Below are 14,667 nucleotides of genomic sequence, written 5' to 3' on the forward strand. Positions count from 1 at the left end.
ATGAAAATGTTTTAAAATTGTATTATGGTGGTTGCACAAGTTTATAGATACACTTAAAAACTTCGACTTGCATACTTTAAATGGATGAACTGCATGGTATGTGAATTATATCTTAGTAATAACAAGCTTAAATAGATAATAAGTGATAGGGAACAAATAATACACGTTAATGAACACATAGGTGGAAATTGTTACCGAGAAAAGGTAACATGTCTTTAGCAATATGTAATTGGAATTAGAGCAGAAAAGGGGACAAAAGCAGTATTTGAAGAGTTATTGGCCATAGATTTCCAGAGTTGATGAAAGCTGCCAACTCTTAGATTCTCTTTGAATCCCAAGCAAGATAAATACAAATTAAATCAGTACGTCATAGTGAAACAGCTGGAAAACTGAAAAGAAACAAAAAAGCCCTAAAACAGCCCCAGGAGAGGAAATGACACGCTGCCTTCCCAAGAGTCAAGGATGAAGGACTGACCTCTGTCTTCCCAGCAGGGTGAATTGGAGGAAGGGAGATGATGGATCGCTGCAGACTTGGCAGGAGTTCGTGCGGGAGCTAGGCATTGGCAGTGCGGGTGGATGAAGGTAGAGGGATGGGAAGTAAGTTAGTGGTCTTCCCACTGGCCCATGTCTACGTCAGGGATGCAGAAAACCTTTCTAGCGAGTGCCAGTTAGAAACCTTAAAGGAAATGCGTTCTTCAGTCCTCCGCTTCCGCATCTGCTCTTTTCTAAACTGGCGCCCTCTGGTGGAAGTATCGTTACAATTTGCCCTTTCCACTTCTCCCCACAGTTAGTCTTCCCTGCTGTGCAAAGAAAGGTGCCCCTCTCCTTGTTCTTAGTATGGTGTGTTGCCTTGAAACATAAAAAGCCACCTTGGTCGGTTAGATGATCGGCTCTTGATTTCAGCTCAGGTCATGATCTCACAGTTCGTGGGATTGAGCCCCACATCAGACTCCATGCTCAGTGCAAAGACTGCTTGGAATTCTCACGCTCTCTCTCAAAATAAATAAACATTTAAAAAAGCCTTCGAGTTGTGTAAGAAAGGAATATTTTGAAATATTGGTATTGATGTACAGAAAATGGATTCCTTTTTTTTTTTTTTTTTTTTTAAGTTTAGTTATTTGTTTTGAGCGAGAGAAAGAGCACAAGTGGGGTAGGAGCAGAGAGAGATGGAGAGAATTCCAAGCAGGCTCTGTGCTGTCAGAGCCCTGTGTAGGGGCTCAAACACAAATCGTGAGATCATGACCTGAGCTGAGATCAGGAGTCCAATGCTTAACCAGCTGAGCCATCCAGGCACCCCCAAGAAATGAATTTCTTATAACTAAGTATCAGATCCTTTTGCAAGTCATAGGGTTTCCAGTTCTTTGCTTTCCACACAATTGATGGCTAGTTTGATGCATTATTAAAAACAACCTTTTGTGTTAGATCTGTATGTATTTTTTAAGCCAGTAACTTGGAAGGTTCTCAACAGGTTGAGTGACATCAGAAAAACTTCCTGTCTCATGTACTTACTTATGAGAATAAGATCCTTCAGGACAGATATATATTTATAAAGATAAAAAAGTAGAAATAAAAGTAATTTCTGGGTTCATAAGTTGGAGGAAAAAAGTTTCATCTCCCTCAGTAAGAGTTGACACAAACAGTAACGTACTGCCTATGTTTTATACATACAAGCATTACAAGTTTGTTATTTTGGAAAGTTGTGTACTTAAAATAATTTGGTTAATTCAGTTCTGGGAAAACAACATGTAAGTTTTATATACACAAATTTTGAAATGTTGAAATTAAATTTATTTCATACATAGTTTAGAGAAGTAAGATAAAGAACTTTAAAGCATAAAAATATAGTACACTGACTTTTAAGTTTTGTTGGCAAAGTAAAATAGAGTTAAAAGTTCTTCATTGTTTAAGAAAAGTTTGTTTACAGTTTTTGAAAATGGATGATGGTAGATATCACATAACGAATTTAGGTTACATTGGATACATTTCAGAGAATGAAGTAACTTTTTTCTTGACATATTAATAATGAAAAGTTTTTAACGTTAACTTAAAAATATGCAAGGACTTACATACTTTTTCAGAAGTACTTAGCAAGTAAGTACCTGAAGAAAAGTTTTTAAAGATTACTGGCAAGGCTACCAGTAGACAGGCCCTCACCCAGGATACAGATTACTTCGAGGTCTCCCTCTCAGGGCCCTGCCAGCCCTGGGAACCTGAGATGAGGGCCTCCTTAAGTTATGCCCCCTCATTGTCTTGCTCATGAAAAATTGGCTCTAGAAAAAATATTTGCAGGGAGCACCTGGGTGTCCCAGTCGGTTGGACTTCGGACTCGATCTGGGATCAGGACATGATCTCATGGTTCATGGGTTTGAGCCCCATGTCAGTCTCTGCACTGACAGTGTGGAGCCTGCTTGGGATTCTCTTTCTCCCTCTTTGTCTCTCTGCCCCTCCCCTGCTCTTGTTCGTTCTCTCTCTCTCTCTCAAAAATAAATGGTGAAAAAAAAAATATTTGTAGATACCAGTCACTTTTCATCAACTGCTTTTATTTTGTTTTTTAGGGTGGGATTAAAAACTCAGCCTGAATCAAAATGCCCTGAGCTGCTTGCCAATTACTGTGACATGTTGTTAAGAAAAACACCGTTAAGCAAAAAACTAACCTCTGAAGAGATTGAAGCAAAGCTTAAAGAAGTGGTATGTATCTTTTTTTTTATTTCAGAAATTTTAATTATCTAACTTTGATTTTGTGTTTTGCTTGTAAGACTTTCTGTGATAGCATCACATTTTTTAAAATTTATCTAATTCTAAATTTATCTAATATCTAAACTTTTAAAAGTTTATCTATGAGCAGCTAATATGAAATTTTACAATGTGAGATCTCTATAGGGCAGTTGTTTTTCTTCCTGGAAGTTTTTACTTTGTAGCTTCTAGAAAGGAAAATAGATTTAATTCTTCCCCCTTCTTGATTGTTTTGAAGGAATTCAGTGCCAGCTTCTATTAAAGGACAAAGAAGGGGGAAATGGGGCTGATGGTGTTTGGAATGGCAGTGGAGAGACTAGGAGTTTTTCACCTCTTTCTTTTTGTGAGAGCCCAGGATAGGTGTTTCAACACCAGTGAGTGAAGGGAAGAGTTAGTTGCTTTCATTTTTGTATCCTGGCTGTTAGTGTAATATGCTGTAAGTCCAGGAACACAGAGAGGAAGAAAAACAAGAAGTAAAGATAGAGAATATAGACAATAGAAGATGAGTGTCAGAAAAAGATTTTACAGAAGAGAAAAATGGGGGAGAACCCTTAATTTTCATGTAAAGTTTTATTACGTTGCATATGAAATCTGGAAATTTGATGTTTATAGAAACTAAAAGGTTATTTGATTACAGTCTCAAATTTGCTAATTGTTTAGTAAAATAGTGTGTCAGGACTGGTTATTTTTCAGAAACGGGAAGTTCAGTAGACCTCTCTCTGTATATACTCATGTAAATTTCTGGACTTTGACATTGGGGGATATGGAAAGGGCTCAGTGAGAGAGGTGGTGAAGAGTGCACATGAATTGAAAGTAACTCTGTTTTCTGTACAGCTGTTGGTACTTAAATACGTACAAAATAAAGACGTTTTTATGAGATATCACAAAGCTCATTTGACGCGACGTCTTATATTAGACATCTCTGCTGATAGTGAAATTGAAGAGAATATGGTAGAGTGGCTAAGAGTAAGTAAATTTTTTAATATTTGTTTTCCTTACTATAGCACATGGTTCTTATGTGTGCTCAAGTGATGTTGTTAGTGTTGAAGAAGTAGGGGACATTTTATAAGAACATGGCATCAATTATGTAAAATAGGTATCTAATAAAGTATATTTTCTTAATAAAGACTTCTGGTGAAACACCTTTGCTCTTGTTGTGCTTTTGATGTTTTGCTCTTTTCTATTTCCACTTCCATTTGAACTGACCTTATTAAATGGGTTATAGGACAGATCATTACATTGTTAAGGTATTTTCAGTAGTAAATGCGTAACTGTAAGTAAAGGCTTTTGTATAGGCAAAAGAACCAATACGTAAAAGACGATGGTTTATTTAGGATAATCACTGCTAATTTAATCATAACTAAATTCTCATATCAAAATATTTTAAGTCTGTTCCTGTCAGTTCACTGTAATGAATGTCTTTTACTTATATATATGGTGTTAATGATTTATAATATGATTTTATTAATACATAGCAAGATTGTATATAGTGTGTGGTTATATATATATATATATTTTATATATATGTCTTTCATTTATATATGTATTTCAAAATACACATTTACACATTGCCCTGCTTTGCATGATACTTACAGGATAGTAAAAATTACCCTGCAAACCGACAGTGTGCAAAATGATCTTAATATTAACAGTCAGTGGGAAAAATTATTTTGTGACTGAGAAATTTCTGTCAAAACATTAGAAACTCTCTGTTATAAATATATAGGAAGAAGGGGCACCTGGATGGGTCAGTCACTTAAGCATCTGACTTCAGCTCAGGGCACGATCTCTCGGTTCAGGAGTTCAACCCTTGCATCAGGCCCTATGCTGACAGCTCAAAGCCTGAGTCTGCTTTAGATTCTGTGTCTCCACCGCTCTCTGCCCCTCCCCCACTCACTCTGTCTCTCTTTCAGAAAAATACATTTAAAAAATTAAAAAAATATATATAGGAAAAAATTTGTAAATGAATATGTATTTAGTATACTGTAATTTATAACATAAACTTTCATAAACGTAAAGTACTACTATTTCTTTGTAGAAACTTAATACTGCTTAGGAAATTATTTGCAATTCATATGTCCAGTGTCATATCTAGAATATATAAAGAACTCTTACAACTCACCAGTGAAAAGTTAAAAATGGGCAAAGGATTAAAATAGACATTTCTTCACAGAAGATATTCAGATGGCCAATAAGTGTATTAAAGATGTTCGACATCATTAGTCATTAGGGAAATGCAAATCAAAGCCACAATGAGATACTTTCCTCCTCCTTTCCTCCCTAGGGAAGCTAAAATTAAAAAGACAGTAACAAGTGTTGGCGAGGAAGAGGAGAAGTTGGAATCTCATGCTTTGCTGATGAGAATATAAATTGGTGCAGTCACTTTGGAAAACTCTGGCAGTTGCTCAAAAAGTTAAACAGAGTTGACCCAGCAGTTCTGTTCCTAAGTAACTCCGCTCAAGCGTATGACCACACAAAGCCGTGTCTATGAATGTTCGTAGCGGCATTATTAATAAGAGCCACAAAGTGGAAACGGCTCAAAGTGCTGTTCAGCTGATGAAAGGATAAGCGAAATGTGGATTAATCATACAATGGAATATTTCTTAGTAGTTAGGAGAAAGGTAGTACTGCCACATGCTACAACGTGAATGATTGTTGACATCGTCATGCTCAGCGAACGAATTCCGTTACAAAGACCACCTAGTATATGATTCCCCTAATTCCCAATGTCCACCGTAGCCAAATCCATAGAGACTCTGTAAATACACTAAATACACTAAATCTATAGAGACTCTGTAAATACATTAGAACCTACTTAATTGTACACTGGAAAAGAGTGAGTTTTGTGACAGATGCATTATATCTCAGGAGAGCCGTTGTGTAAATGAAGGATCGTTTGACTAGCACGTGCTTTCTTGTCATGTGGCTTAGAACACAGAATGAGCATCATCCATGCGCCTGGGAGAGTTGTCATTGTCTCTGTAGGTTTGGGTCAGCTTCCAGCCTGTTGTTTTTGGGTGCTCAAGGTCGTGAAAGTTTTTGCTGGTGCCACTTCTGCAGCATCTTATCATTATTATTGTTATTATTGTCACTGCTCCTTTTGTTTGTGCTGATAATTTGCCTTCACTAAGTTCCCCTGCCTGTGTATTTAGTCTTCATCATTGGCAAGTATCAACATTACAACTTCAGATCGCTCTTCTAGAATTTCATTTAGGTTCTGTTTATTTTCATTTCCAGCTTTATTTTTATTTCTTTGGTGTGCTTTTATCATCTTCATTGGCCATTGAGCTCACTTGATTATCCATTTTTATAAAATGTCAAGTGGATCTGTCACTGTGCTTTGCTTTCTGTGGGTGAACTGAATAAACAGATGACTAACAGATTTCGAAAGGCGGATGGTGATTGGTCACTGATGAGAAGTAAATTTGTGCATTACTCATATTTAATATACGGTGATAACCGAAAGTTGAGCTGTGTTGTTGGGGGACTGGTGTGATTTAACTATACTGTGGTGACTGATTCATGCACATTGAACTCATGCAGAGAAAGCCTGGCTTACCTGTATTCTCTTGTTTAGTTTTTAAGAATCAAATTTTTTTTTTTAATTTTTTTTTTCAACGTTTATTTATTTTTGGGACAGAGAGAGACAGAGCATGAACGGGGGAGGGGCAGAGAGAGAGGGAGACACAGAATCGGAAACAGGCTTCAGGCTCCGAGCCATCAGCCCAGAGCCCGACGCGGGGCTCGAACTCACGGACCGCGAGATCGTGACCTGGCTGAAGTTGGACGCTTAACCGACTGCGCCACCCAGGCGCCCCTTAAGAATCAAATTTAATAGATATTAGACTGTGAATATTCTAATAAATAAAATTAATTTTATATTAAAGCTTCTATATATTATTGTTCATTACCTCTTTTGTCTTCGCTTTTCATAGGAAGTTGGTATGCCCGCAGATTATGTAAATAAGCTTGCTAGAATGTTTCAGGACATAAAAGTGTCTGAAGATTTGAACCAGGCTTTTAAGGAAATGCACAAAAATAACAAATTGGCTTTACCAGGTATTATTTTATAATTACATATATTATGTATATAGGCTTTCTTAAAGAGAATATCTTTGTTTTCCAGTAAATTAGAATTGAACCTTAGTAGTAATAGGTACAAAGATGTTACAAAGTCCACATTCCTTGAAGACATCTGGCAAAACAGAATTTAACAGAATTTAGATTCGTAATCTTTATTTTTATGTATGTATCTATATGTATGTATGTATTATTTTTAATAGCCACTACTCACTTGCCTGAGTTTTACAGGTTTCAGATCCAGTCACATGAAGAGTATAACTTCTTTTTTTTTTTTAAGTTTTATTTTTATTTAAATAATCTCCGCACTCAACATGGGGCTCATACTCACGACCCTGAGGTCGAGTCCCATGCCCCCCGACTGACTGAGTCAGGCAGGCGCCCCTCTAATCCTTTTTTTTTTAAAGGCACCTTTAAATCTTTAGGGTTTTATTTTTCACCAAAGCTTATCCAGTATGTACATATTTAATTTCTTTTGAATTTTATCCATTTTCAAGATTATTTACTTCATATTTCCTGATATTCCTACTTATAGCTGATTCGGTTAATATAAAAATTCTGAATGCTGGTGCATGGTCAAGAAGCTCTGAGAAAGTCTTTGTCTCCCTTCCTACTGAACTGGAGGATTTGATACCTGAAGTAGAAGAATTCTACAAAAAAAATCATAGCGGTAGAAAATTACATTGGCATCATCTCATGTCAAATGGAATTGTAAGTAGATGGTGTGTTAGTTCAGATATTGGTTTGACTGAAAGTACCAGGACTCCAAGTAAGAGTTGATTAAATAAGATAGATCTTTGTTTCTCTCCCGTGTAAAAGTTTGAACACGTGCAGTGGATCTAGCCCAGGAAGTTGTTAGGGACTTAGCTTCTGGTTGTATCACCATGCTTAAGGTATCGCTCTTGTCTGCAGAATCCAGTGTGATGCCCACTGTGGCTGTCTTCCAGCCCAACAGGAAGGGAAAGATGAAAGTATTCCTTACTTTAGAAGCAACTTCTAGAAGTTTCCCCCATCATTTCCACTCACCTCTCTTGGGCAGAACTAGTCACAAGACCACATTTCGCTCCTTGAAAGCTGGAAGATGAGCCTTTATTCTGGGCGGTCATTAAGGTCTGTTAAAATTGTTACTACTGTGTAGGAAAGGAAAAATATATATTGGAAGACAACTGCCAGTCTTTTCCGTGGATAATCTCATGTAAGGAGAATATTCTAGCAGGGAGGTGGTAATCATCCTGAAGAGATTCTTACCTTTATATTACTTTCTCTCTTGCAGATAACATTTAAGAATGAAGTAGGGCAATATGATTTGGAGGTAACAACATTTCAGCTGGCTGTGTTGTTTGCATGGAACCAAAGACCCAGAGAGAAAATCAGCTTTGAAAATCTAAAACTTGCAACTGAACTGCCTGACGCTGAGCTTAGAAGGACTTTATGGGTTTGTTTCATGTTTTTTTTTGTTAAAGTGTATCCAGTTACATAGCAGGAAATATTTGATGGCTTATCATAAATTTATGAATTCATAACACTCTGCAAATGATCTTTAACCAAGAAAAAAAAAACGCTAATGAGGTGTTAATACATAAATGAGGTATTCATGGTAAAAAAAAGAAATTGAAAATAAGCAAGTTACCAAGATAATGAAACAGGGGGGGAAATGGAGAGTTGAGGTGCATGGGTGGTTCAGTCTGTTGAGCACCTGACTCTTGATCTCGGCTCAGGTCATGATTTCATGGTTCATGAGTTTGAGCCCCACGTCGGGCTGCGCTGGCACCATGGAGCCCGCTTGGGATTCCTTCTCTGCCCCCCCCCTTACTCATGCTTGCTCTGTCTCTCTCAAAAATAAATAAATAAACTTAAAAAGCGGGGGGGGCGGGGTGGAGAGAAAGATTGAGTTGGTATTTAAATCTTAACTGTGAGGAATGTGACCAGGAATTTCATTCTAAGAATGTGTTCAAAGATTTTATGACCAAAAATGCAAGAATTAGGAAACTTTGGTCTTTTCAAGGGCTTGTAAAATGTACTCATTAGTCTTCTGCTCATAGCTGCATGTTACCCCTACTCCATAGACCTCTTAGAAGTTCCAGAATAAATAACTGTCTAGAGAGAAATACCTGGTGTGTCAGTGGCAAGTTGGTTTTGTTGAGCTCGTGTATGACCGATCCCTGCAGTCCCTGTCTTCCTGTGAAGGGATCATTTAGTGCTCCCTCCTTGTGAGCCGCCCCCCTCCTTGTCCTTTCCTCGCCATACATTCACAGTGTTGGACTGGTCGAGGCACCAGGCAGAAGTTGGTTGTGATTTTGTTAGCCATGTTGGAGAACTGATCTTGGTGTTTCATACCATTTATAGATGGTAATTGTTTTCTCTTTCTTCTTCATAGTCTTTAGTAGCTTTCCCAAAGCTCAAGCGGCAAGTTTTATTGTATGAACCTCAAGTCAACTCACCCAAAGACTTTACAGAAGGCACCCTCTTCTCGGTGAACCAGGAGTTCAGTTTAATGTAAGGCTGATGTTGGTTGATGTAAAATAAAAATGCCTTGTTTGACTTTGGTGTTTTATTGTTAGCAAAATGGTTGTTTTCCTTACGTTACTTTTAAGACATATGTACACTGACATCGCTCCAGGTTTCTGCCATTTAGTTGTTCATTAAACATACTGAGGACTGGAGATGTTCACTTGTTTACATGTTTTTCATGGGTACATTTTGGTATCTGATGATACTGCTTTTCATCTTTAAGCATCCGTTTGCACTCTAAAGAAACTCTATTCACACAAATCACTTTTTCTCCTTAAGATCCATTTAGATGATAATGCTGAATAACAGCCCATATATTTCCAACTATCTCAGCTCTCTCGTGGCAATGTAAATTACATTAGCTTTGTTATTACAGGGCCTGTTGTCACCCATATTTTATTAACTGAACCTTTGTTGTGTTTGGGGGAAATCCTACGGTTCATTTTAAAGCTATCTGTTGATTATTGGTAACTTTTCCTTTGAACAGTTCTAGTATAGTAGTCTTCAGAAAATTTCTATATCTTTTTTCTCAGACATTGTTGCTGTAATATGTTTAAAAGGCTATCCACTGTAAAATATTTGATTCAATGTTTTTTATAGAAAAAATGCAAAAGTTCAGAAAAGAGGTAAAATCAACTTGATTGGACGCTTGCAGCTCACTACAGAAAGGATGCGAGAAGAGGAGAATGAAGGGATAGTTCAGCTACGAATACTAAGAACCCAGGTTTGTGACGTTAAGACAGAATGTCTACGTTTTGAAAAAAATTGCATTTTTTTGGTATTTATTTGTTATTTAAATTTTAATGACTACACAGTGCAGTATTGGTTTCAGAAATTTTTCTCTTTTTTTATCTTCAGATGTTTAAAAAAATTTTTAAAGCATGTAGTAGGTATTCCACCTGTAATGAAGAACTAATTTTCACTTTACTGGAACTTAAAAATTGTATTGCTGACCTTATCTTAGCTGCTGCAAGAGATGTCTGTATGTCTTGGTGGCCTCTGGTAGATTTTTTTTGTTTTTTTTAATGTTTATTATTTTGAGAGAGAGAGAGTGCAAGTACGGGAGGAGCAGAGAGAGAATCCCAAGCAGGCTCCATGCTTACAGTGCAGAGCCCTGCGCAGGGCTCGATCCCACGACTGCAAGGTCACGATCTGAGCCAAAATGACGATCCGGACCCTTAACCAACTGAGCCACCCGGGTGCCACCTCCCCTCCTCCCCTCCTCCCCTCCTCCCCTCCTCCCCTCCTCCCCTCCCCACCGGTAGGTTCTATTTGTTGGGCAAAACCTTGGTTTTAGGTTGTGTCTGCCTTTGACCATGACTGATTAACTGTGTGTCAGCAATAAGTTACAATTCTAGGATTGAAGTATTCAAATTTTTATGTAAGTCTTATAATTTCATTGTAGTGTGAAATGAGGGAATACTTTTAAAAAGTTTTCTTTTAAGTTTTATTTATTTATTTTTAGAACTCTCCACACCAACGTGGGGCTTCACCTCATATCCCCAAGATCTAGAATAGCCCGCAGACTGAGCCAGAAAACATTTTAAAGCTAAGATTGTGATCCTTCTGAACATATGAAGAGTGCCTGTTGCAGACTGATATGTGTCCATTCTAACGTTAGGAGTATTCTTATTACAACCAAGTGATCCCACTTGCACTATTTTTATTGAATATTATTTGAAACTGCTGGCCAATTCAGTAAAAAATGAAAAGAGGAAAGATGAACATTTTTCATTACTTACACAGCATACAATATGATAAAGTAGCGGAGAGAAAGGAATAAAAGTCGGTTGCTTTTCTGTTTAGCAATAAACATGTAAATTTCAAAAGCTTAAGAGAAAAATGAAACCATAGACCCCATAGGCACTTTTTTAATGAGTCATGTTGACAGCCTGTGTGAAGAGGGTGGCCATCCCTAGGGGGTTCAGAAGGAGATTTGAATAAATAGAAGATGTTGCTCTTTTTTTTTTTTTTTTTTTTTTTAACTAAAACTTTATATTGAGGTGTAATTTACATATGCTACAATGTACATTTCACAGTTTAGTTTTCGTTGAGTTTGGATAAGTGTACGTACCTGGGAACCATCACCTAAGATACACAGCGTTTGTGTCACTGCAGCCAGCCCCCCCTCCAACCGGACTCCTGTCCCATTGCCTGGTTTTGCCTTTTTTGGCTCACCATGGAATACCACATTTTTCAGTGACAAGGCTCAGTTACTTAAGGAGTCAATTTTGTCCATGATAAATGTTCAGCTAGGGGGTTGTCTGGGTGGCTCAGTCAGTTAAGTATCTGACTTTAGCTCAGGTCATGATCTCGCGGTTCGTGAGCGTGAGCCCCACTTTGGGCTCTCTGTTGTCAGTATGGAGCCTGGAGCCTACTTTGGATCCTCTTTCCCCCTCTCTGTCCCTCCATGGCTCACACTCTTCTCTCTCAAAAATGAATGGACGTGAGGGGCGCCTGGGTGGCTCAGTTGGTTAAGCGTCTGACTTTGGCTCAGGTTCATGGGTTTAAACCCCACGTCAGGTTCTGCTGACAGCTCAGAACGTGGAGCCTGCTTCAGATTCTGTGTCTCCCTCTCTCTGCCCCTCCCCTGCTTGCACTCTGTCTCTCTCTCCCTCAAAAATAAATAAACGTTAAAAAAAATGAATGGACAAATTGATTCTCAGTTTTATGACAAAGAATATAAATGAGTGTTTGTGATCCTTAAAAAATGGTAAGAATAAGGTGCTAGTGGAACTTGCCAAGTGTTACAACTTAGTAAAATATCTGCAAAAATAAAACAGTATGACAGGCAGATTAGTTGAGGAAACTAACTCAGAAGTGAACCTACTATGTAAGTATAGATGAACTTTACCATAAAGGAAATAATTTCCATGGGCTGTGAAAGGGAACGGATTATTCAGTAAGAGATTTTAGAGAGTTTTACGTTTGGGGTGAAAAATCTGGATATAGTCCTGGTGTATGGCTAGACCAGGATAAATTCCAGATGGATTTCAGTTGAGCTGTGTGACGGGTTGGCAAGTATAGTCCTTCCATAAGATGTGCAGAGGGGTGCCTGAGTGGCTCGGTCGGTTGAGCGTCCGACCTCAGGTCATGATCTCACAGTTCGTGGGTTCGGGTCCCACATTGGGCTCTGTGCTGACAGCTCAGAGCCTGGATCCTGCTTCCGATTCTGTGTCTCCCACTCTGTCTCTGCCACTCCCCTGTTCATGCTCTGTCTCTGTCTCAAAAATAAACAAACATTTAAAAAAGATTTTTTTTTAATTCATTTTTTCAGTTTTGTCCGAAACAGATGGGTAATTATGTGCAGTCCCGTAATCCAGGCTGTCCCTGACGTAATGCTCAGCCTTTCTCATTTCTCCCTGACCCTGCTCTACCCATCCTCGCTCTTTGTTGTTTCCCACATGGCATCGGGATGGACGGAGGGTGAAAGGAGTCCACGTGACCTTGTAGTGACAGTGAAGGGATCGTCACATCATTGTGACAGTGTCCTGGGTTCTTGCTCTTGACATCTGTGGGGTGCTTTACCTGTCACCTGTGGGAGTTTGACTTTCTGTGGCTCTCTGCTGCTGCTGGCTGTAGCACAGGAGCTGGGGCTTCTTTTCCTGGTTGGTTAAGGGCCTCCTGGCCCCTTCCCTGCTCTGACTGCCTGCCCTCTGTTCTTAACTGAGCTCTTAAACTCTCTGAGACTGTGCCGCATCTTCGGTGTGGCCCCTTGGCCTGCCCGGCACACTGTCATGATCAGCTGCTGCTGCGAGATTCCTCTCCCCTGGCCCTGACGGCCCTGCCCCTGCGGGTCTGTTGGCTCTAGACCCTGTCCACATCGTGTGGGGACTGAGAGGGGTTCCGCAGTGAGCTCTTCATACCACATCGTGCCGTCTTCGGCAGACAGTAAGTGCAGACCCGGGGCTGGAGCCCCTGTGCGGTTCTCCTTTCCACTTCTCTCACACAGCCTACCTTCCTCTTCTCCACCAGAGCTGGGAGGAGGGCGGACTGGAGACATTTACATTGGTTCCTCCTCCCTGGCTCCTGTGATCTTCACGTGCCTGAAGACTTCCCCTTTTCCCCCTTTCCCTCTGGACCCTTGATGCAAGCCCTGCAGTCCAGAGTCTGGCAGCCTGTCGCACTGATAATGGGAGGAGTTCACTCCCTCTCCTAATGACAGGGGAGCGATCCTTAAGTCTCCCTCCATAGGGGACAGCTCCTGGCCACCAAGCCTATTACTGCTTTGCAGCAAAACACCTCTTTGAATGTTAAAAGCAGGTATTACCGGGGCTCCTCGGGGGCTCTGTTGGTTACGCATCTGGCTCTTAATTTCAGTTCAGGTCATGATCTCGCGGTTTGTGGGTTCAAACCCTGCATTGGGCTCCACGCTGACAGCACAGAGCCTGCTTGGGATTCTCTTGGGATTCTCTCTGCCCCTTCCATGCACATCCTCTCTCTCAAGATAAATAAACAAACTTGAAACATATATATATATATATGTGTGTATACATATATACATATATATGTATATATATGTGTATATATATGCGTGTGTATATATGTGTGTGTATATATATACACACACACACACACACCTAATTTTCTGTTTTCACATTTCCTTTTTTAGCAAACTCTAATCTCCACCAAGGTAGATAGATGCCTTTGGTTTGCTAAGGACAGAGATTATCCTGGAAAAGCAAAAGAGAAAAGAACACTTAATCATTTTCTGATTATCTCTGTTATAAGCTTAATAGTAATTAAATCGTCAAGGAAATACTTACAAAATTGACTTAGATGAACAGTGCTTACTCCTGTAAGAAGTCAAAGTAATTGAATCAATAAACTATCTATAGCAAATATAATTTATTAATCTGATAAATATATAAAGAGTAGTAATGTTTGATTTTTAAAAATAGACACCAGCTGGCATTTGCTACTATACAAAGAATTAACTCTGAATATGATGGAAAAGGAGTAAGGGATTTGCTCTTTCTTAGGTGATGGTTAACACCATGCCAGATTACGTACATACTGTGTTCACAAGCAAGATAAGTTGTTAACATGTGCATGATGTGGAAAAAAGTATTGGGAGTGCTCCAGAACATTCGGTGTGGTTTTCCGCAGAGAGGTTCTAGGTTATTTTGCTTTTCCTCATTTGTCAAAATCTTTATCATCAGATTTACTTTTACAGTGAGTGGAAAATATTTTTGTTAAGTAAAAGCCGCTGGTCTCAAGACTTATCTGCTAGTGATTGATCATTGGGGTGGATGTTGGAAAGAAGATGAAATGCACAAAAAAGTCATTTTTTGTTGTTGTACCTAAAATGTAATATATTAATGATTTTTCATTTTTCTTTTT

At 39.0% G+C, this 14,667-nt stretch overlaps 1 protein-coding gene across 4 annotated transcripts in view; it reads left to right on the forward strand.

Moving 5' to 3' along the window:
* CUL5 (cullin 5) overlaps positions 1-14,667 on the forward strand; it is a 97,855-nt gene that overhangs the window by 79,573 nt on the left and 3,615 nt on the right. For all 4 annotated transcript variants that reach the window (XM_045038028.1, NM_001246321.1, XM_045038026.1 and 1 more), the window contains 7 exon segments: positions 2,556-2,688; positions 3,568-3,699; positions 6,669-6,792; positions 7,349-7,524; positions 8,087-8,248; positions 9,191-9,309; positions 9,925-10,048. In XM_045038028.1, coding sequence (XP_044893963.1) covers positions 2,556-2,688; positions 3,568-3,699; positions 6,669-6,792; positions 7,349-7,524; positions 8,087-8,248; positions 9,191-9,309; positions 9,925-10,048 — 970 coding nt within the window.

The sequence above is a fragment of the Felis catus genome, chromosome D1 (genome assembly GCF_018350175.1).
Source record: "Felis catus isolate Fca126 chromosome D1, F.catus_Fca126_mat1.0, whole genome shotgun sequence".
Taxonomy (NCBI): Eukaryota; Metazoa; Chordata; class Mammalia; order Carnivora; family Felidae; genus Felis; species Felis catus.